The 21,266-nt window shown below is 45.8% G+C and overlaps 1 protein-coding gene across 4 annotated transcripts in view; it reads right to left on the bottom strand.

Annotated features, from left to right (window-relative positions):
- Nucleotides 1-21,266, bottom strand: part of PAX5 (paired box 5) — a 128,272-nt gene that overhangs the window by 71,651 nt on the left and 35,355 nt on the right. For all 4 annotated transcript variants that reach the window (XM_027653176.1, XM_027653177.1, XM_027653179.1 and 1 more), the window contains exon 6: nt 11,363-11,538. In XM_027653176.1, coding sequence (XP_027508977.1) covers nt 11,363-11,538 — 176 coding nt within the window. The remainder of the gene's footprint in view (nt 1-11,362; nt 11,539-21,266) is intronic.

The following is a 21,266-nucleotide window of genomic DNA, read 5'->3' as shown; positions in this document are numbered from 1 at the left end:
GTGTCATCTGCAAATTTGCTGATGATGGACTCAATCCCCTCATCTAAATCATTGATAAAGATTTTAAAAAGGACTGGGCCCAGCACTGACCCCTGGGGGACACCACTGGTGACCGGCCGCCAACTGGATGCAGCCCCGTTCACCAGCACTCTCTGGGCCCGGCCCTTGAGCCAGTTCCTGACCCAGCACAGAGTGCCCCTGTCCAAGCCATGGAGCAAACAGTATGAGGCAAACAGAAAGGAACTCACCACCAGTATGACCTGAGTACCTCTCCCACCCCAACAGCAGATTGGGTTCTTATGTCAGAAGGGTATTTGGCATTATATTTTCAAAATTTGCCCCCCAGTCACAAGAACAAGACAGGAAACATTGGAACAAAACCAGATGTGGGATCTGTGCCCTCAGCAAAATCTCCACTGGTACAGAGCCTCACAGTCTGGCAATGCCTGAAAACCATTCATCAGCCATGTAACCTGATGACAATTTCTTGTGTACCATAATTTATTCTGTTACTTAATCCTGTGTTTCAATTATTTAGAGAGATCCTAATAACCAGTGAAATACTGTAAGTCTAACATAGCATCTGACAAGTGTGATTCTTCTGCCTGGCTTCACTCCACAGTTCCCATTCCAGGAATGCACCCATCACCTACAGCACCTCCTTCTCCCCAAGCCCTCTCGGTGTGTCTCTGTACGTGACTTGTCTGGGCTGACTTGGACCTGAGGTCAGTCCTGAGCCTGGAGGGGGCTTTACAGAGGACCTTGGCCTCTCCAAGGTTGCTCTTATTCCATTACCCTTTCAAGGGGAGAGGAGCAGACCTGAAACCATGCACCTACATATTAATCTTCTGTCTTAGCACATAAGTTCCCTCCTTTCAGATTTCCTTTTTTTTTTTTCATTTGGAGAAATTCTGCTGCCACCAGGTTTTTAAGCAACCACTGTTCATAGAAGCAGAGAGGAATTTTGAAGCTATCCCTCTTGTCTGGAAGTAGCTTAGCTTCACAATTGCTTTTTGTCATTCAGACACTATTGTAGGTTTTTTCATTCAACCACCTCCTAAAAAAGGGCTACCCAAAACTATGGTATTCTTCTGAAAATTAAGCATTTGGATAAGCAAGTTTCTCGGGCTTCTGGGCATTGCATGCTCCACCTCATCCCACACAGTGAGTGAACAGGTGCTGCTCGTCCACCTCAACCACACTTTTCACGCTTTCCATTATAACCATACCAAAGTTTCCCTAAGTCACACCATAGCAGTTGGAATGAACAAGGTGGCTGGACAGCCAGGTCATGGGATAATCCAGGTTGGAAGGAAGTCTCAGAGGCCCCTCAAAGCAAGGCCAGCTATGGAGCCAGGCCAGGCCAGTCAGGGGTTTATTCAGCTTGGTCTTGAAAATACCACAGATGGAGATTGCACAATCTCTGAGGGCAAACTCTGCCCTGTCTGACTGCCCAGGTGGGAAGAACTGCCCCCTTGGGCCTTGCAGAGCCCCTCCTATGACAGTTCATACCCCTTTCTCTTACGCTTCCACCACGCACACCCTTAAAGAGCCTGGCTCCTTCTGAGATGTTTTAGCACAGCAAGTTCTTCAGCGAAGCATACTCCCATCATTGTCAATTATAAAGTGATGGACAGATTTAGAGAAAGGCCACAGAATTAGTGTAAAATAGCAGTGATTTCCAGACCAAAGGCTGGAAATTGTACTTAAAACTTGTCAAAGCCTGTGGGATCCAGACATTTACTGGAAACTAAGTAGAGAAGTCTTGTTCCATTCTTTGAATGCTGCTGCAAATCCTTCCCCTCAAATATCATATGAGTTGGCCAGGCACTAATTAAATCAATGGGCAAATATGTTTACTCACAGATTTGTCCCTGTCTTGTAGGGCTAACACAGACATAAGAAGGTCGGTCAATTTTGCTCTGACATAATTGGCCAGCTAGTGCCGTAACATGACATTGTCTGATATTGGTGAAAGATGTGGTTTCTCTGTCTAAACTGAAAAAAAAAAATTATTGCAAAACACACGATGAACAAATATGCAATTACTTGATGCCAGTTCCCAAATTTCAAAGAAATGTGAACACTTCTGTCAAGATAACAAGTGGGAAAATCTTTTCTTGAATTTTCCACCTCTCTATCACACTTAGAAGCCACAGAAAATCCCTGGAGGAAACCACCTGCTGCCTTTGCAAGATGTTGTGTTCCATGTCATCACTAAGCTCTGGATGTAAAGCTGATAGAAGGTGCTGAGATAAAATTGGTGACTGGAAAAGCACCCTCTTCCAGCATTACCCAACAGGAGTAATTTCCAAACACTGTTACCCAGACTCTCAGGGAAAAAAGCACACCACAGTCCTCCTCAGTGGCATCTCAGTCCCCGAGAAGCTTCCAGAACAGGGGAAAATGGTCATCTGCCAATCCTGTCATATGTCACTGACACCTACTCTGCATGAGCCTGTGCACAATGTGGGGAGCCTGTCCAGGGGAAAAGACATCCCCCCCACTGTGCACAGAGCAAGGAAAAAAAGAGATAAGGACAAAGGAGGTGTGAGAGCATGAGGCACAGCAAGGCTGGTCTTTCCTTTAGCTTGTGAATTTGTATTTTCACATATAGTTACATTTGAGAGCAGTCAGGAGAAAAGAAAAGGAATGCTTAAAACCAGGAATGCACTGCAATTCCCAAAGGAGATGTTTACCTCGGTATTTTGGGATTCCCCCTCCCTGATGGGTCAAAGGGAGGAGATTAAAAGGACGACTCTATAGGAAAAGTACTCACATTTGGCCCCACTGGAGCCAGAGGTCATCCCTAGATAGAGCCATGTGAGTTGGGGTATGAGGCCCAGCAAACCCAACGCAGCAGACTCAGAGGTGAACAGCGTTTGCATCAGCCTCGTCCAGTGCTGAGGCTTCCCTAACAAAGTAACAGGCACTGGGAGAGCTCCAGTCACTCAAATTCACCCTGAAATCCCCAAGACCATGTGCTGCTGCTCTTCCCCAGCTTGGTCTCATTATGCTGATTGTCAGCACAGCAGGATGAGTGCAGAGAAACCCCGGCTCTGTCCTCTGGCAGCAGCTTTTCCTTGGTAGGATCATTCTCCCACAGCATTGCAGACTGCAGGAAATGTTCCCAGTCTCCTTCTGGGAAAGCCTGCAAGAGAAATCCCAAACTCAGACTGCCCACCAATTCCAGACAAAGTGGGAAAGCTGGTCACCACCCAATTCTATGGGGAGAAACCCCTGGGAAGGGGCATTGGGCTTTATTGGGGCACAGGATATCTCCATCTCTCTGCCGGACAGGAGAGCAGGCAACCCTTGGATTAGCCCACCAGCACTTCTTCTCATCTCTTTTACATACTCAAAGACCAGCTGTTTCAATTCCATCCCTCTCAGACAGCCTCAGCTGTCCCTGCAAGCTGCAGAGTGCTCTTCACAAAGATGATGCTGATGCAGGAAGACATTAGCTGGATACATGGCTTCTGTCATGCTCCTTTCCCAGAAAACTCCCTGCCTCCACAGCCCCACTCTCACACAGAATACCAGATGTCATACAAAAGACTCTGCTGTGACTGTCACCAGCCAACATGACATGTCACAACAAGGCAGCACATGTGAGGAATTCTGTGCAGTCTTCAGACATTCATGCACAAAAAAATGCTCGTAAGGGAGGGCAGAGCAGTGGGAACGCAAAGCAGAGGTGCTGGCCCAGGGAGCTGTGCTTTCTGCTGCTATTCTAAAAGAAAAACGTTCCTACTCAAAAAAAAAAAAAAAAAAAAAAAAAAAAAAAAATTGATTTTCAGCAGGAAGAAACACCATGGAAGGTTTCTATCTCCTTTTTCAATCTAAAATGAGCAGAGCCAAAAGAGAAGGTGGTGCGTCCTTCCTCATCCCCAGTAGTGCAATGGAGGAACATGGGGCTCAGAGAAGAGACTCTGTCCCGAGGAGACTTCAGCCTCTGCAGCAGATGAAGGAACTCTATCAGACAGCTTTGCAGAATAACCTGATGATGGTGAAACTGGAGACCACAGTCCGCAGCATAATCTTGGAGCTTTGTGCATGGAGCACCTCATGGAGGGAGATGGGTGTAAGTGCTACTGTCATCTCAAAATACCTGCTTCTCTGCCCCAGTGAAAGGGTCCAAGTTATGGTTGGGCACTGGTCCTCTCATCTTTTTTTTACCTCTTTAGATTTTACCATTATTGAAAGGTTCTACTGGGCAAGGAAAAAATGTTGCCAGCCTGAGATTTCCTCCTGAGTTATCCACCTGATTTATCACTCTAAGGACACTCTCCCCATTTCTTTTCATTTTAGCAACCATCCAGCAGAGCTAGGCAGCACCAGGTGCAGGGAAACCCCCGCAGCACACACATGCTCTCCGCAGGGTGGGAGCAGCTCATTCCCACACCCCTGAACCCCCCAACATGACTTGTCATGAGGACCAGCAGCAAAACCCAGCACTCAGGGAATCAACATAACAACTGCAGCAAGGGGCCAATCCCATGTCCTACCAACAAGCAGGAGCACAGCTTATCCCCCCCCAGTCCCCGTGCAGGCCAGGGGTCATGGATGCCTGTCCTCCCAGCTGCTGTCCCTCCATCACCCTGCCCGCCCAGACCCTGCGCCCTTTCCATTCGGTAGGGATATTGATCTGCTGGCAGCAATGGGCTGGATAATTAGCCAGGAATTAGGGTTTCTATTACAGCTAGGAGGCTGCCCCAGCTGATTTATCACCTGAATAATTTACTGTGATTGAAAGGAAATTAAAATGAACTCCATTTGACAACTGTGTGCTTTTATGGGCTTTAGTGAAGACTCAAAAGCCAAATTAATAGCCTGGTGTTGTTTGATAGTCTACTGAGAGTAAATATGGGAAGGTTTTTTGTCTTCTGATCTGCTCTCCTAGCCTGGCTTTTAGAGTGGGGGTTTTTTCCCTCCCACCAATAAAGCCGCAGCCCTGATCACAGAAGAGGTTTCAGCTATAAAACCCACAGAACCACTCTGGCTCCCTGCTCCTCTGCGCTGCCAGCACTCACCCTCTCCTGCCCCTTTCTTCAGGCAGAGAGCCAGCAGAATGGAGGGGAGCAGGCAGGCCCCACTGGCAGCCCGCAGCCCACCCTGGCACCGGCACCAGCAGCCAGGGCAGCCCACCCAGCTGCTGATGCCAGCCAGTCTCCACTGGTGCAGGATGAGGGACTGGCTGCCACTGGGGCAGCCTGAGGAATAGCATGGGCGTAATGCAATCACCCACAGACTCATCCTGTATCCTGCAACATCCAGTCATCACCTCGACCTGCTGCCACCCCAGCAGGGCTGCAGGTGTGTTCCAGCATGGCACAGGGGGCTTCCCACCTGCTGCCAGTCAAACTCCTGCCTGCACTGAGGAACTGCCTGCAGAGCTGGCAGAGTAATGCTGGACTCCGCTTCGCCTCTTCCTCTGTTTTTATTTTTTCTCAGTTTTAGTACTTGTGTACATTTATTGAGCCCTGTGTTGTTTTGTTTTCCTTTTTAATTTTGCTTTTCATTTAGCACATCATGCAATGCAGCCACAGTTAAGAGCCTGCCTTGGAATGCTCAAATCATTTCTACAGGTGGTGGATAAGAAAAGATCTGGTTTTGCAAACAAATGATGAGTTAGTTTCATAATTTTCACTATTACTGGACTACATGAAGTTTTGGGAAGACACAAGCAAATATTAGCTCTGCATTTCTAATACAAGAGTCAGACTATTTTCAGATCCTCAGCAGCCTCTGTAGGGCCAAAGGTTTCCCAGGACAAACCTATTTCTCACACTCCAGGGAACAGGACCAAGCATATTGTCCCACAGTTCATAGAATCATGGCACGATTTGGGTTGGGAGCGACCTTAAAGATCATCTCATTTCAGCCTCCTGCCATGGGCATGGACGCCTTCCACCAGGTTCATTCCTTCCTTCTGTCTCTTCAGTAACTGCACTTGGAGACTGAGTGAGTTCACTTAAAATACAAACAGATTGTACTTTCTGGCTTTACTGGGATTTTCCTTGTTATTCCTGAAGATCAGACCCTAGTACTGTGAGAAGGATTGTGCATCTCTGTGCTCTCAGGAGCTGCATTCCTGTGAACACATCATACAACCCAGCTCTTCAGAGCAAAATAATCCTAAGATTCCTCTTTCAAAGCCAAAGCATACTTGAGAGGAAAGCAAAACCTGAAGATTTTCAAAAGGGCTTTATGCCCCTCTCTTTGTCAGTCCAGAGAACTCCTTTGACATAAGTCTCTCTGAATCAGGTTCCAACTTCATGCAATTCTTCGACTTTTCCAACTCATAAGTAATTTTAAGGGGTTCATTAGCTATCAGATTTTTCCTAATTCTCCAAATTTCATCTTTCATCTGCCTATGCTTATCTCTAGATCCATGTTTACTTGCACTCCATATCAGAAACACATGTTACTATATGTTTGCCAGTTTACTGGTTTCTGCCAGACCCCAACATATCTACATTTTATACAGAAATTTATCTGAAAAAAGATATTCAGTTTAGTTCTAGCTAAAAGCAAACTAGGAAGCTAGTGCTAAAGCCCTAGGAAGGGCCTGGGAATTATCTGCCATTTACAGCAAGAAGTTCTCTTCTATGTCAGGTGACCTAAATAGTGTTCAATTTGGTCACATTATGTTATGTCTCGTTATGGCTCTGTTCTAAAGTTTGTTGAAGTCAATATAAATATTCCGCTTGACTGCAATGAGTATTCAACTGGACCATGTGTGAAGCTAAAGTACAAGAGTCCATTTGTGTTGTGGACAGAAATCCAGCATGAATAATTCTCTTCTTTATTCTGAGGAAATTAATGCACTGACTCTCAGTTGAGCCAATCTGGCTGTATATCCATCACCCTGTATTTTTCTCCTGTAGAGGTGTTAAGGCTGCTCTCACAGCTGCCACAAGCACATTCATCCACAAGCCCCCTTCCCACTTTGATGGGGCTTTCCTGAACCTGTCCAGCCTCCCATACCTGAAGCCCCCATGTCTTCTTGAGTTTCCTGGGCCTTGGTCTCCAGGAACATCTCCTGTCCGTGCTTTGCCTGGGGAATGTAAACAGTTTACACAATGGATGCCTCAGGCTCAGCCAGCCCAGGGCAGCTTCTCAGGGATGCTGGGAAGAGCTTTTCCATCCTTCTGGCTGGAATTGAAGGAAGCCATTGGAGGACAATCACCCTCACAGCCAGGCTCAGGGGTTTCCAGAGTACAGCCAGTGCCTCTAGTTCCTCCAGCTCTTAATGAACTATAAGCATTGGAAAATTTTGCAACTCAATGTTGCAGCTCTGTGAACAGGATGAGTGCCTGTTCTGAATAAAATCTGAATTGTCACTGCAGTGACCAGGAATGGTGGGGGTTTGCCTGCAGCAGGGGCCAAGCTAGAGTGTGTCAGTCTGCCACTGGTGTAGATGCACAGCACAACTCCAGGGCTGGCAGGGAAAAGACACTCTTTGTGTCAGTATGGTTTGTTCCAAGGGCAGCTGGGGTGCAGCCTGTGCCAGCAACACAACAGCCTTCCCTGTGGGCAAGGGGACTTCACCACAGAGCTGACACAGTGAGGATCAGTGAGACCCATACAGAAACACACACACACACAGAGAAGCACAGCGAGAACGGGAGCTGCTGCCAGCCCAGAGGCAGATGCTGTGAAGGTTCTCCTCCAAGACTTGAAAATTATGTTGAATTCAAGTTGTGGGCTTCATCCCGGCTGATGGAAGAGCTGTGTGGAAGTGGTGGGCAGCAGCCATGTACGGAATGGAGGTGCAACACTGCCACTGCAAACACACCACTATGTGCATTTCCAGACCAGTGCCCAGAAATACGTGAAATTAGTTTTCCATGAACATGTGCAGCCAGTGCAAATTGATCACAGGCTGTTTGCAAAAAATTAGTACAAAAGGGCACAAACATGAGGGAAAGCCATTCATTCTACATAAGAATTCATATTTATAGCAGGACTCTGCCGGGGGAAGTGGGTCAGGGTAATTCTAGAGTACTGACTTTATGCTGTGTTTTCTCCCCACAGTGTATAGACACGAAAGGACTTGATGCTGTTTGCACAGAAGACCTTAATTCTCCAACTCCCAGCTGCTGGAATTCCCCTGCTGTCAGATGTTTCTTATGCTCCACACATGCAGTGCTGCAGAGCACACACCTACATGTGCCCGACTGCACCACCGGCTGTCAGGCTGCAAAGTGAGGCAGGTAACAGGGGATGTCTCACTTCTGCTCCCCAGCACACACCATACGATGGAGTTTTTAATGGCAGGAACACACCACAGGATCCCCACCTCACCCAGCACACACAGTTGTCACCATTTCTGTCCAAGAACTGTCTAATGCTTTATTTTCCTGTCACTGTCCAGTGGTTGCCTTCTCTCTCAACATGGTATGAGCCCTTCCCCAAAGACAAGTATCCATTCTCTGTGGGTCTCTCCACAGACAGCACAGCTTACAGCAGATGTGAAAACTCTTACGATGTTTATGGAAAGCACAGCATGTCTTGAGGTGAGAAATAACTCAAGAGCTTCCATTTTATACAAATGAGCTAAGGGAAACATAAAGATAGTAAAGTGAAGGAAGTACTCAAAACAAAGGGTTTGGAAGCTGTGAGCAAGCACTCCCACACAGACATCAGCCCATCTACCTATACATGAGGGAGAACAGACATTTTCCAAAAGGCAAGGACAAATTTTGTCCAGAAATTTTGTCCAAAGGAGGACTTTGGGCAGCAGAGGCAAGTCCGCAGCTTGACACCAAGCAAGATGAGGCTGCAAACATTGTGCTGTGTGGGAGGGACCTCTTCCTCTTGACCATGGCCAAGGGCCTTCCCCTAGCACACAAAAGAGGAGGAAGACTTAGAGAGGAGGCAAAATCAGGAAGAAAAAGGGAACTACCTTGTCTAGAGACTAACTTCTTCCAGTAAAATACCTGGAGCCTTCCTCAGGTGAACAGCACTGAGACATCAACAAGTTTTTGTGCCTGAGCAAAATTATTGATATTCAGATGGCTGCTACTGGATCAAATCTCTAGTAAAATGGACAAACAGTGGGTTAGCAGCTCCTACCAGTCTTCTCCCCACATCCTGTCTCTGTGGGGAGGAGCATCTTTTCCATATTTTCCTCTACGGAAATAGCTCAGGGCTCCATACATCCACCACTGATTTAGCTCCTACAGCACCGATTCGGAGTCCAGCAGCACTCTGGACAGCTGGATGTCACAGGCAGACCTTGCTTTACTACAGCAATCTGTTGCAAGGACAACTGTGGTTTTCCAAGGCACATCAATAATGTTCTCAATATTTTCTTTCTCATTGATTTCTTCAGCCTTACTAATTGATGCAGACAGCTTCTCTGCTTTGGTTAAGCATCATGACAGCTTTGCTTGACTTACCAAGGAGGTAAGACATGATTGTTTTGGTAATGGCTAGGGTTCATACCGTGACCCTGTGAAACACAGCAAGTCTTACAGATTACATCTGCTCACATTGAAAGTTACAGTTCACACACCATCAGAAAGCAGAAGCTGACCCCAAACAACCACAAGCCCTTAACCACGGTCCAGCCTTCCAAAAGCAAATGATCATGCTCCAAGATATATGAAAGCAAACAACTACAAATTTCTCTTGTAATCAAATGTAAAAATGCCTAAGCAAGATGCTTCTGCAAAGTATCTTTTGAACCTCATACTGTCACATTTCTTAGCATCTTATTTGACTTCCCAGAGCATTCAGAGAGTCCCCTGTTCACCAAACTGATAGCAGCATATCTCCAATTTTAATAATCCGGTTGCTCAGAGCCGTTCTAGTCACAGCTCCTTACATGGGCCTGGGAAGATCCTTGCTCCACCAACAGCCATATATCCCAAATTTGATAAATGGGATAACACTTCAGCAACATCCTTATTCAAATCTCCCATTCTTCCTATAAAAAAAGGGAAAAGTTTATATCTGGATAAATGTTCACTCACTGCTGGACTGTATCCCATGAACTACAGCTGTCCATGACTCAGGGGATCCAGAACACAGAAAAAAATACACAGTCCTCTCCCATCGTTGCTCTCTTTGCAATGACTATTTGGGCCCGTAAAAGTTTTGCAGGGACAGATCTAATACCACACAGTTCCTAGGTGACTAATGCTGAAAAGGCTTGCCACAGGTGTGGGCACAGTGCCTGTCCTCTCCACTATCACCCGTGTTTGGATGGGATAACCACCATCTAGTGGTACATGAAGGCCACTTCACCTTCCAGAGACAATGATGGCTTGGCTTCCCATCTTTTTTCAGCTCAAGTTCAGATCTGCAAAGTTTCTCAGCATGTGTGAATTAGGGAAGCCAGAAAACCAGCAGAAGCTGGTGAAAAGCAAATGTCTCTATGAATGAAATAACAAATGTGAGCCTAAAGGCATGAGGAATTTCTACTCTACCGTAGGACTTTCAGCGTAAGTAATTTTTTTTTTTAAATGTATGCTAATACACATTCCTTGAGTGGATCCATGATGGTAGTAATCTGCCATGAGAGAATCTCCAGTGGTCCTCAAATGTACAGATTCCTCCAAAGGGAGTCGGTGTTTGGCTGCAGTTAGAGGAGTCCATCCACCTTGCTAAAAACACATCTGTTATTAAGAACGCTGAAGACAAAAAGCTGAATACATCATTGAGTAGCAAGCTAGACCAATATCAGTGCTGACAGCAGTATATTAATTTCTACCTCCTTCTCAGCAGCTGAATTAAATGCTGCTACCCAAGAAGAACACAGAGAGATGTGGCTCATCAGTTTTTGCATGTGCTTCTGTATCATGCCTGCAAAAATGGAACTTTCCCAAAGTATTAGTGCCAAGTCCTCCTCAAACACACTGCTGATCTGTAGGTGCAACTAATTTACCTTCACATACTAATGGGTGTTTCTCTCAGCAAATGGCCAGTTACACGCTTAATAAGCCATTTCTGCATACAAAAATCTGATTTGTACCCACAGTCATGATAACTAGGAACCAAAATTAGGCACTGGGTTTTGCAAGTCTTCCCCTTTTTATCTGCAATGCCTGCTTTTGATCTAACAAAAACATTAGAAGCTGTGATGCTCTTTAAAGGCTCATTTGATGCAACTGGTCCAGATCAGGCATAATTTCATACCCAAACATTTGCTAATGTTTGCTGAATGAGTGTTTTCCTTTATTTTTAACAGACTTTCATGGTTAACATGCACTTGGCTGAGATGAGGTTGACAACACACCTATTTTTCTGTGATTGTCTACTGAAACTCTGAGCAGCCTTTGGTGATGTCCAACAAACAGACCTCTACCAGCAGGAAGCATATCAGGAAAACATGAAATACTTGCAATAGTACCTGCTCTGGCTTGATGGGCTCAGTTGTTGTGAAAATGTCGGAATAATGTTGCCTCTCGAAGACACGATCCAACACTTCCAGCTGCTGCTGGGTGAAAAGGTCTCCTCGCATCTGTTTCCGAAGAAAATCTCTGCTTGGGAGAGAATGGCCATTTGGCACTGGAGATTCCTGAATACCTTTCAAAGATGAGAAGAGGAAGTAGTCATGTCAGTGATGAGGCCTATAGAACAGTGTCTCATTTTGTCCCTTGAATAGACATGGGTACTACTATGGTGATGTCGTGAAGACCTTTAGAGAGGTTACGTATCACTGGAAAACGCACTGGACAGCCAACCCTCAACCCACCAATGATTTCACATATAATTTAAAGGCAGAGAAAAGGATAATGGTCCCATTTCTTCCTTCATCACTTTTACTGCAATACCTGAAAACCTATCGGGTTCATGGTTTGCATGCAGGAGGACACAGGAGGATAATGACAGTCACAGTAAACTTCAGTCAGCACCCATACACTCTGTCCCCTTTCTGTGCTACCTGCAAATCCTGCTCAGCTCCATCCTGTGCTGAGCTCTGAGCTATGGGAGTACCCATGTTGGGAAACACAGACTCTCTGTGCAGCACCACCAGCAGCACTGCTCAGGCATTCCCAAAACACAGCCTACATTGTACAGAAGTGGGACATCCCTGGGCTGAGTTACCACTGCAACACCCTCAAAAAGGCCTGATCTAAGGCACTGTTCTGACCCTCCAATTCACTCAGTATTTCCTGGGTTTACTGGCAGGTTGCAAGCCTGGGCTCCAAGGCACGTTTTCCTACCTTTTCCCTTTGGCAGAGAGTTTCAGCAGAAGTCATAAGTGACAGCCCATGGCTGAAAAGCCATGAGACAAGTTTGAAAAATGTTTAGATTGGCAGTCTGAAAAGACTTTTGCAATACAGGGGCTTGTTTCAATTTGCTTTTTGCAGATTCACAGTGGTTTCCTACTTTTCCTTCACCTGTCAGTGCTGGAAATGTATCTTTTACGCAACTAAAAGTTGAGGTCTGCAGTATTCCCAGAACTCCAGGAGGTGGAACTCCAAGAACAACAGTAAATATCAGATTTCTTCTCCAGATGGCAACATCAGACAGAAGGAGGAAATGTTTTAAAAATAGAATCTTTCTGCCAGAATAGTTTTGAGGAGTAGAATTCAAATGCATCCTTAATGGCAAGATTTCCATGAGCGCTGCAGTGGCTTACAGTCCAAGAAGTCTGCAGAGGAATAACATGACCCAGACCTCCTCTGGCAGATGTTACATCAAGTTTTTTGATGGCAAGAATAGAGGTTATCTGACAGAAGTGATCTGTGCAAAAACACCCTGCTGCTGTAGACATCAGTTTTGTCCACAAACACGTACTGGCCATCAGTAACATGGGTGATGCCGATTGGACAAGATTTTTCACAAAGGACTATTGATTTGAGATCATCCCTCAGCACAAATGGATTTTGTAGAATATCCTGTCTATCCAGAGAACTGGACTGCTATAAGGTAGAACTGTCAGACTGGGGGACCAACACAGGGAAATACATTTTTCAACCTCAGTTTCTAACACTGAACTGAAGCAGAATAGTGCTTATGCTGAACAGGCATTTGATGTAAGCAATTAATGCTGGAAACTTCCTTCTCTATTTCAGATCAACGGTTTTCGTGACAACTTCATGTTTAACTGTTTAGAGAAAGTCATGCAATTTTATCAAGACTAGATGATGATGGCTTTTATGAAGTGCAAGAATAAGTTTATTCAGAGTTTGGCATCAAAGTTAAAGCTTTATGCACTTTTATGATAAAGGGCATGATGAAAGGAGTGAAATGATACAAGACATGACATGACCTGGAAAATGTTCTTGGTGATGCCAGTACAGTCTGTGCACTGTTTGTACACCCAGAGTTCAGGTGTATAATGAGATCTCATCATGTTTGAAAATGGAGCAGCCATCCCACGGGTGTGCACTTGTGGGAAACTGGATCAGTGTCCTGAGCAAGGTGGGGTGCTCAGGAGGGACTTGGATCAGACTGGCAGGGTGGCTACTGGAGCAGGTGGGACAGGTGCTGAAGCCTAGTGCTGGAGGAGGGGAGGTGTGAGCTCTCCTCAGGCCATTATGGCAGGTCTGGATGTGTTACATTTTTTTAACACACTTCTAGGGTTAAATACTCATCCGTGACATGCCTTCTGAAACGGCAGGCGAATATTTGAAATTCCTAAATGTGGCTAAACAAGAATTTTAGTGATACTCACTATACAACTCACTTGATTTAAAATACTCTTTTTAAGACTAAGGACCAAAATAGGAAGAAAAAAAGACCCTTGACCATATCTTCACAAAACATCTTTAAAAGCCCTAAGGCTTAGTATTAAAACAACACAAAATATAAAAATCCCATGGCAGGGAGTTGGAACAAAATTATCTTTAAGGTTCCTTCCAGTCCAAACTGGTTTATGATTCTATGATTCTATTTAACTACTGTGTTATAGTGTGAGATAGACCCTGCCCTGGTGTAGGTCCACTTGAGAGTGTCAGTGAAGCAACAACAGCTGAGAAACGGATGCCATCCCCAAATCCAGCTGGAATAATGTGGTTTTACAGGGTGAATCAGGAAGTGAATAGCTAGTGCCATGAACAGCTCACATTCATAAAGGACATGATTTCTGTCTCTAATTTGTACTGTCCAACTTCATTACCTGTTATCATACCTAATTATGCCACCTTATAGGGAAATGCAGGCTAATTAAGGGAGGATGTTATTCACCACATTTAAAACATTATGAAGCAAATGAAATATTACCAGGAGGCAAAAAGGTGATTTGTTTCCATAGCATGCCTGTAACTTAGTCCAGAGAAGATAAAGAGTCTGTTTAATTACAACACGGAAGGTTTTGTTTAAAAAGTAAGCTGAATTTTCTTACCACCTTCTCAGGATTGTGTGCATTTGACAGACAGCTGCCTCATGCTCTTCCCAGCAAAGCATTAGTTTTAGGACTGCATATGTGGTAAGAGATCTTTGTATTTACACTATTTGAGTTTTCTAAGCACTGGGGTTTTTTTAAAGAACAGTATCACTAAAAAGCTTTATATTTTGAAGTGTATCTAGCCGATCACTGTGCAAATATTTTCTAGAGAAATCATTACATTTCACAAAGATGGCTATAGGTTTTACCATAGATCAAAGTGAGAAAGAGGGGGAAAAAAAGATAAATCATCAGAGATCCAAAAATACTTTTCATTTGGAGAAGATATCAGGCCATTTTGATGGCACTGATAGAGTCTCTTCTCTGTCTCCATTACCCACTGAAGGCAGCCGGAGTCAGGAGCTGACTACGCTAGATTATATTCCCTATAAGGTGGTCACCAATATATATATATATGATCTTCAACCTCTATTGATTGACCAATTTCACAAGCAAAGACTGGTGAAATGAAGCTGAAATGAACATCATGCTTTAACTCATTGAACCCATCAGGCCTGAGTTAATCTCACTGCCCACTGTCTCTGATAGAATTCAATTGATCAATCATGTTTCGGTGATAGTACCATTTCAGTGGCTTATTGCTTCTTCATTTCAAGCCTTGACCTGTTAGATATACTTGGACCAGCTCAGCTCCTTCTGGAGACACATAGACTCACATCTGCTGATGACAGCACATTGTCCTGCCTCTGGGCTTGGGAAAAGTCTGGGGAGTGCTGCTGAACACTCCCACCTTTGCATTCTTTTTTTACATGTATTTTACCAATTTTGTAGTCAGGATGGTGTGAGGACATGAGGAACCCAAATGGCTCAAGCCCCCTGCCCTCTGATCAGTGCTTGGACAAGCAGGGACATCACCAGTTTGATGGCCATCTGTCTCCAGCTCTCATGTGCAGCACAAGCTGTACAAGCTGCTAGTACGTAGCAGACTGTACTAGGGATGGTCCTGACTGGGCACTGCCAGCACACCCACACACCTCACAAGCACAGGGCTGGCCAGGGCTCACCACACCCGTGGCTAGCACTGGGTGGCCAGTGGTCTTCACTGATGTCCCACCTGTGACTTCAATACACTGCCAGCCTGGGGGCATCCCATTTGCCCCCAGCCTGACCTCCCTCCTGCCCTTTGCTCCTGCAGAGTCCCCTGGCACTTCTTGGAGACAAGGGCCATTTGGACTCTGCTGCATCTTGGTCCCAGCTGCACTTAGCCCAGTCAGTGGCAAAAGCAAGATCCCTGACTCTTGGCAGGTTGCCTTCACCACATGCACAGTATCACAGACCAGGCTGCATCTCCCTGGCTCCCTGAGATGAGACCTCACCACACCACACCCCTCTCAGCAGCACCTGTCTGCACGCAGGATACAGCTGGCCAGTCCCTGCATGCCCAGCACCGAATTTGCACTGGCTCTGGGGAATAGAAGCAGCAAGGCAGAAGGAGCTGAGGCCTCTCATTGGTCTGTCAGTGCTACTCTTCCTAAAACACTCAGCAGCAGAGAGATTAGAACCTTTATCACCAACCAACCACTTCTGGGGTTTCTTTGAGGAGTGAATGAGCTCCTCTCCACTGTTAGAACATTTGTCTCTGCCGTCTAGGACAGCTGGAGGTCCTCCCGGATGTACGAGCTTAAGCCAGGTTGTACACCCACGAGACGGATGTGCTGGAGCCGTGCCAGTGCACTCACAAGGTGTCATCCTGCAGTGTTGATGCACACCCAGGGTGCAGCTCCACAGCTGCAAAGCCACACCACAAAACTGGTTATGGGCATCACCAACAAAGGGGGTTTGATGTAACAGAAAAAATTTCCCATGACATTACAGCTCTCCTCCTCCTATAGTTATTTAATCCTGCAATTACCATATGGAAATTTTGTTATTTATCTCCTAGAAAAGCCCTGCCATCTCCCCCATCCCATGCACAACAAAGGCCTGGTGGGACCTCACACCTTGGCAGCCTCAATGCTTGTGAACCTGACATCCTACACATCTGAGCAAACACTTGTGCAAATAGTGCCACTGAGTGGAGCTGGATTGCTTGTGCACCTGTCCAGGCTACCAGCAGGGTGGACTTTGCTCACGCCCATGCAAGATGCTGCTCTGGAACACCATCCATTCCTGGGGGCAGGTAGTGCCCCAGGGCTGAAGGGGTACCCAAATGTCAGAGCATCCAGGAGCAGGGCTGGGCTTGTTCTGCTGCAGTAGTGGAGGGTTGCAGTAGTGGAGGGGATCAAGGTGGACTGTCTCCCACGATGCTGCAGGGATGCAGCACAGCTGACTGTGCAGATGTGCCCACCCCAGTGGGGGTACCAGCATACAGGAGACAGTGACATGTGGAGCAGCATGAGCTATTATCTTGACTGTTCCTAGTCTGGGAGCTGTCAGTTCAGCCTCCACACAACACCCTCAAGGAGCCACAGTGATGCCCACGGGCACTAGCCATGTCAGATTCCACTCAAGAACAGTGGCTGAAGGGACCAATGGAACGTCTGCAGGTTTGGTGATTGCCCTTCTGATGCAGTTTTACATTTCAAAAACTAAAAATTATGTCAGTGATAGCCCCTTGCACTGTGGGGAATTCAAAAGGGCAGAGGTAGAAGTTAGAAGGAAGATGCTAAGTAAAACAGAGCAGAAGCCCCAAGCCCCAAGCCCACAGACAGTGGGAAGGTGCATCCCCCCAAGGCTGCTGAGGCCACAGCAGACTGTGACATCTGGACAAGTCCCCGGGTCCACAGGACCCCTCAGCCATATGCTGCATGATGTAGGAATGGGCTTGTATTTCTGTAATTTCTATAATAATTAGGGGAGGTATAACTACAGTAATTACATAAGTCATTACAAGTTCTTTAACAAATGATAGCAAGAAACTGATTGTTTTCCTAATCTATTTCTGTAAGCTGTGTTCAGCAGCAATCTTTGGAGACATGCACTTTATATCATGTATTGCCAGCTCAAAGTACATTTTTAAATGCTCATTGAAGCAATTTTAACATAGTTTATACCTACTTCCATACCATGTCATAATACAATTTTTCATCACTTCTTTCAAAAAATAATTTCTAGCTATGCTTAGGAGACAAGGACTAATGCAGGTTACAGATGAAACTATGTTCTGTGTATCTTTGGAAACGCTAAACTGGCCACTGGTTATGAACGGCTGTGAGAGTATTTACAGCTTTGAAAAATACTGGGAGACAGAAATTTGACATCCAAAGGAAACGTGGTGGTAGGACATACAGCCCAACAATGTCTGTGCGAAGACTGACCACTTGGACAAGGATTGATGTCTTCTCACTGACAGAGGACAGGGTTAGATTGGATATTGGGAAGAAACTGTTCCCTGTGAGAGTGGTGAGGCCCTGGTACAGGTTGCCCAGAGAAGCTGTGGCTGCCCCTGGATCCCTGGAAGGTTCCAAGGTCAGTGACCAAGCTCTCGGGGCTTGGTGCAACCTGGGATAGGAGAAGGTGTCCCTGCCCAGGGCAGAATGAAACAGGGTTTAAGGTCACTCCAACCCAAACCATTCTGGGATTCTGTGACTTGCTGTATTTATGGAGCAAAGTGCAGTAAAAAACAGAGCAGGAAACAGATCTGTAGGAGCCAGCAGGAAGTTTGTAGACCTGGCATTGCACACCCTGCAACAGCTCAAGCCTGTGAAGACCTGGAAGAGGCTGACAAACTTCTACTCTCCCAAGAAACTGGCATTTGATAAGAAAAATATGGACTATTCTATTGTTATCAGTCAAAACTCATCTTTCCCTGCAAGCTTAGAACTGCAAAGCAATTTTTCAACCTAACACCTTGATTTCTTCACAAATGACTGTCTGGGAAACTTACCCAGAGAAGATAAAAGTGGCGAAGAGCTCACCCACATCCAACCCACATGATGAGCCCAGCTGAGAAGTACGAAGAGCACTGCTGCATCCCAGCAAGCTCTCCCTGGGGGAAGAAGCTTTCCACTCCTGCACTGCCAAAGATCCAGGCAGAGCTCCTGGGAAATGCAGAGAACTCCCAAACAGAGATGCTGCTCCTCCTAAAATGCAAATTCGTAGAAAACATTCAAGCAGAACCCCTAAGATATGACAAGGCTGGATTTACTACAAGCAAAGGAGAGAAAAAGACTGTGGAGGATGGAGCTCACTCCACCAGCAGCATGGCTGCTCTGCACTGTCTCACAAGTGGAAGGTGTCTCTTCACACTTCCTACATGATTGTCCACAAAGAGCACTCACAAAGAGCTCTTAATACCTGCAGATTTTTCTTGTGCATAAATAAAATATGTCATTTTCCAAAATCAAGAATGATGGTCTGCAGCCTGCACATGTTCATGCTTACAATGAAGCAAGCAATGTCACAGACAAATTCAGTGTATCACCTTACAGCTATAATGCAAAACACAGGAATAAAAAGCCATTATAAAATAGAATATGCAGCTACAAATTTTTACAAGTAACACAAGGTACAAATTTAATGATATTTTTATATATTTTATCCACATCAATTAGTAGGGAGAAATTATGTTTTAAAGATCATCCATAGCTGCATAAGATAGGTTTTTACACCTCAAAAATTTGTGTACTTCCTACACTCAGGAGCCACATCTGTCCATCCTTTGTCCTTTGGCTGCACTTCCTGTCTGCCTGAACATGAACACTCTGCTGCAGTGACAATAAGCCAGAGGTGTTCCCAGACTGGGTCCATTGTATCATGCTTAAACAAAGCCCAGCAGAGAGGCCAGGACCCGCATGCTGCCAGGCATCCGTCTACTCCGCTCGGTAACGCCAGTGGAGCGCTGCATTTCCCACCTTCTGTTCTCCTCCAAGCACAGGCGGAAGATGGAAAAGGTCCATCAAACAGGCTCCTGAAGGAGAGATGCTGCGACAGTTTCCGGATCCCACTGAAGTTGCCTGTGACAGCCAGCGACAGGAGTGAGGAGCGTGGCTGGTATGCCAACGCCAGCAGCTCAACCTGGGCCACCAACCACCGTGGCAGTCCTGATGCAGTTTACTGCCTTTTGCATGGTCTGGCAGCTCCCACAGCCAGGGAGATCACCACCAGTGCCCAAGGGGTTAACACTGATGGGAATTCTCCCCAGCTGCACCTGCACTGTGCAGGGTAGCCTCTGCATTCCCCAGCCCCAGCATGCCACTCCAGGAGGGAAAACACAATGCTGCTGCCACTCCTCAGCTCTCACCACTGCAATTTGGGAGATACTGTCTGCCCACACAGGAGGTACCGTGAATGAACAGGGCATGCAGACCAAAATTTGGTGGCGTAAGCTGCGGACACTGGTTCCCTGAATGTCTCCAAGGCTTTCAACATGGTTTCCCATAGCCTCCTCCTGTGGACTCATAGGAACTGCTATGCTCAAAGACTGGGCTCACATTAACCTTATGAAGTTCAGTAAAGACAAATGCAAAGTGTGGCACATGGAAAAATATAATCTAGGAGTGCCTCACAGGCTGGGATTGTTCCCCCTCTGTGGAAGGGGCCCTGGGGGTGCTGGTGGACACCAAGCTCAGTGAAGTGATTAGGGTGCTTCCATGGCCAAGAGCCAGTGGGATGCTGGGTTGCATCAGGAAGGTCATCGCTGACAGAGATAGAGAAGTCAGCACCTGGAATACTGTGCTGAGTTTTGCACCCTGCTGTGCCAAACAGATGTGGACAGATTGGAGAGAGTCCAGAGAAGGGCCGCAAAGATGATCCAAGAGCTGGAAAGTTGCCATATGATGAAAGGCTGAGTGACCTGAGTTTGTTCAGCCTTGAGAAGAGAAGGCTTAGAGGAGACCTTATTGCCATGTTCCACTTCTCCACAAGAAGATGGAGACTCCTTTTTTAAGAGGAGTCACATGGAAAATATATGGGGAAATGAGTACAAGTGACTCCTGCAGAGATTCCAGATGGCCACAGGAGGAAAATTTTTCAATCAGTCATTGGAATAATCTTCCCAGGGAAGAACTAGATTCCTCAAATGCTGGGCACTTTTAGGATTTGGCTGGACAGAGTGCTTGACTCTCTTGTCTAGACAGTGCTTTTGCCAAGAATGGTTGGACCCGATGATCCTTGAGGTCCCTTCCAGCCTGATATCCTAGGATTCTGTATGAAAAAGTCAGTTGGTGAAACAGCAAAAATATTATATCTCTGTATATGCTTGTATTTTATGGTTCTGCCTTAAATGTTCTGACACACTGGAGACGGAACAAAATTAAACAGCCAAGATTTTACTTTTAAGGAAAAGCAGTGTAACTCTTTGCTAATTATCATAATTAATTTGTGTCATTTAAACATTAATTATTTATCCTGCAGTAAACTCAACAATCTACAGTACCACTCCCCTGACGCTGTGCTTATCACAGAGATGCCCTTATTAAGCAAGGTGGGAAAATCTCCCTGCACATACTTGTGTTATTTCAAAACCTGCTTTCATTTAGTGGGTCACTTTTTGGGCTGCATCACAGAAATTCTTCCAAACATATCTTGAGCTCGAGAGCCTGTTCCTGCAGGCTCAGTTGTGACAAAGATGCTAGCAGCAGCTGAGATTGACCTCATGTCTCTTCCATCTGATGAGATAACTGCTCCAGGGAAAAGAATAATAATTTTTTTTAAAAGTAACACATATACTGTTAGTATGTAACTTTATGTTTGTGTAAGTATATATGGAGAGAGAGAGAAAGAGAGAGATGGCTAAAATGTGGCAAATAATTTTTGAAGACTACTGTATCTGCGGTTTCCTCTCTGTTCCCAACAGCCAGCTGTTGGCAAAACAGTGGTTTGCATGAATCAGTAATGGTGGTCTGAGAATAAATGCCTGGTGTGGCAGACATGGGCCTTGCCTCTCTCTGTTTGCTTGGTGGTGCAGAAACCAAGGGCAGGGGATGTGAGCCTGACCACACTGCAAAGCTGCAGTGAA

The sequence above is a fragment of the Corapipo altera genome, unplaced genomic scaffold, assembly GCF_003945725.1.
Source record: "Corapipo altera isolate COAL_440 unplaced genomic scaffold, ASM394572v1 61305, whole genome shotgun sequence".
In the NCBI taxonomy this organism is placed as follows: Eukaryota; Metazoa; Chordata; class Aves; order Passeriformes; family Pipridae; genus Corapipo; species Corapipo altera.
The sequence above is the reverse complement of the archived record's forward strand: the minus strand, read 5'-3'. Positions and strand labels throughout refer to the sequence as shown.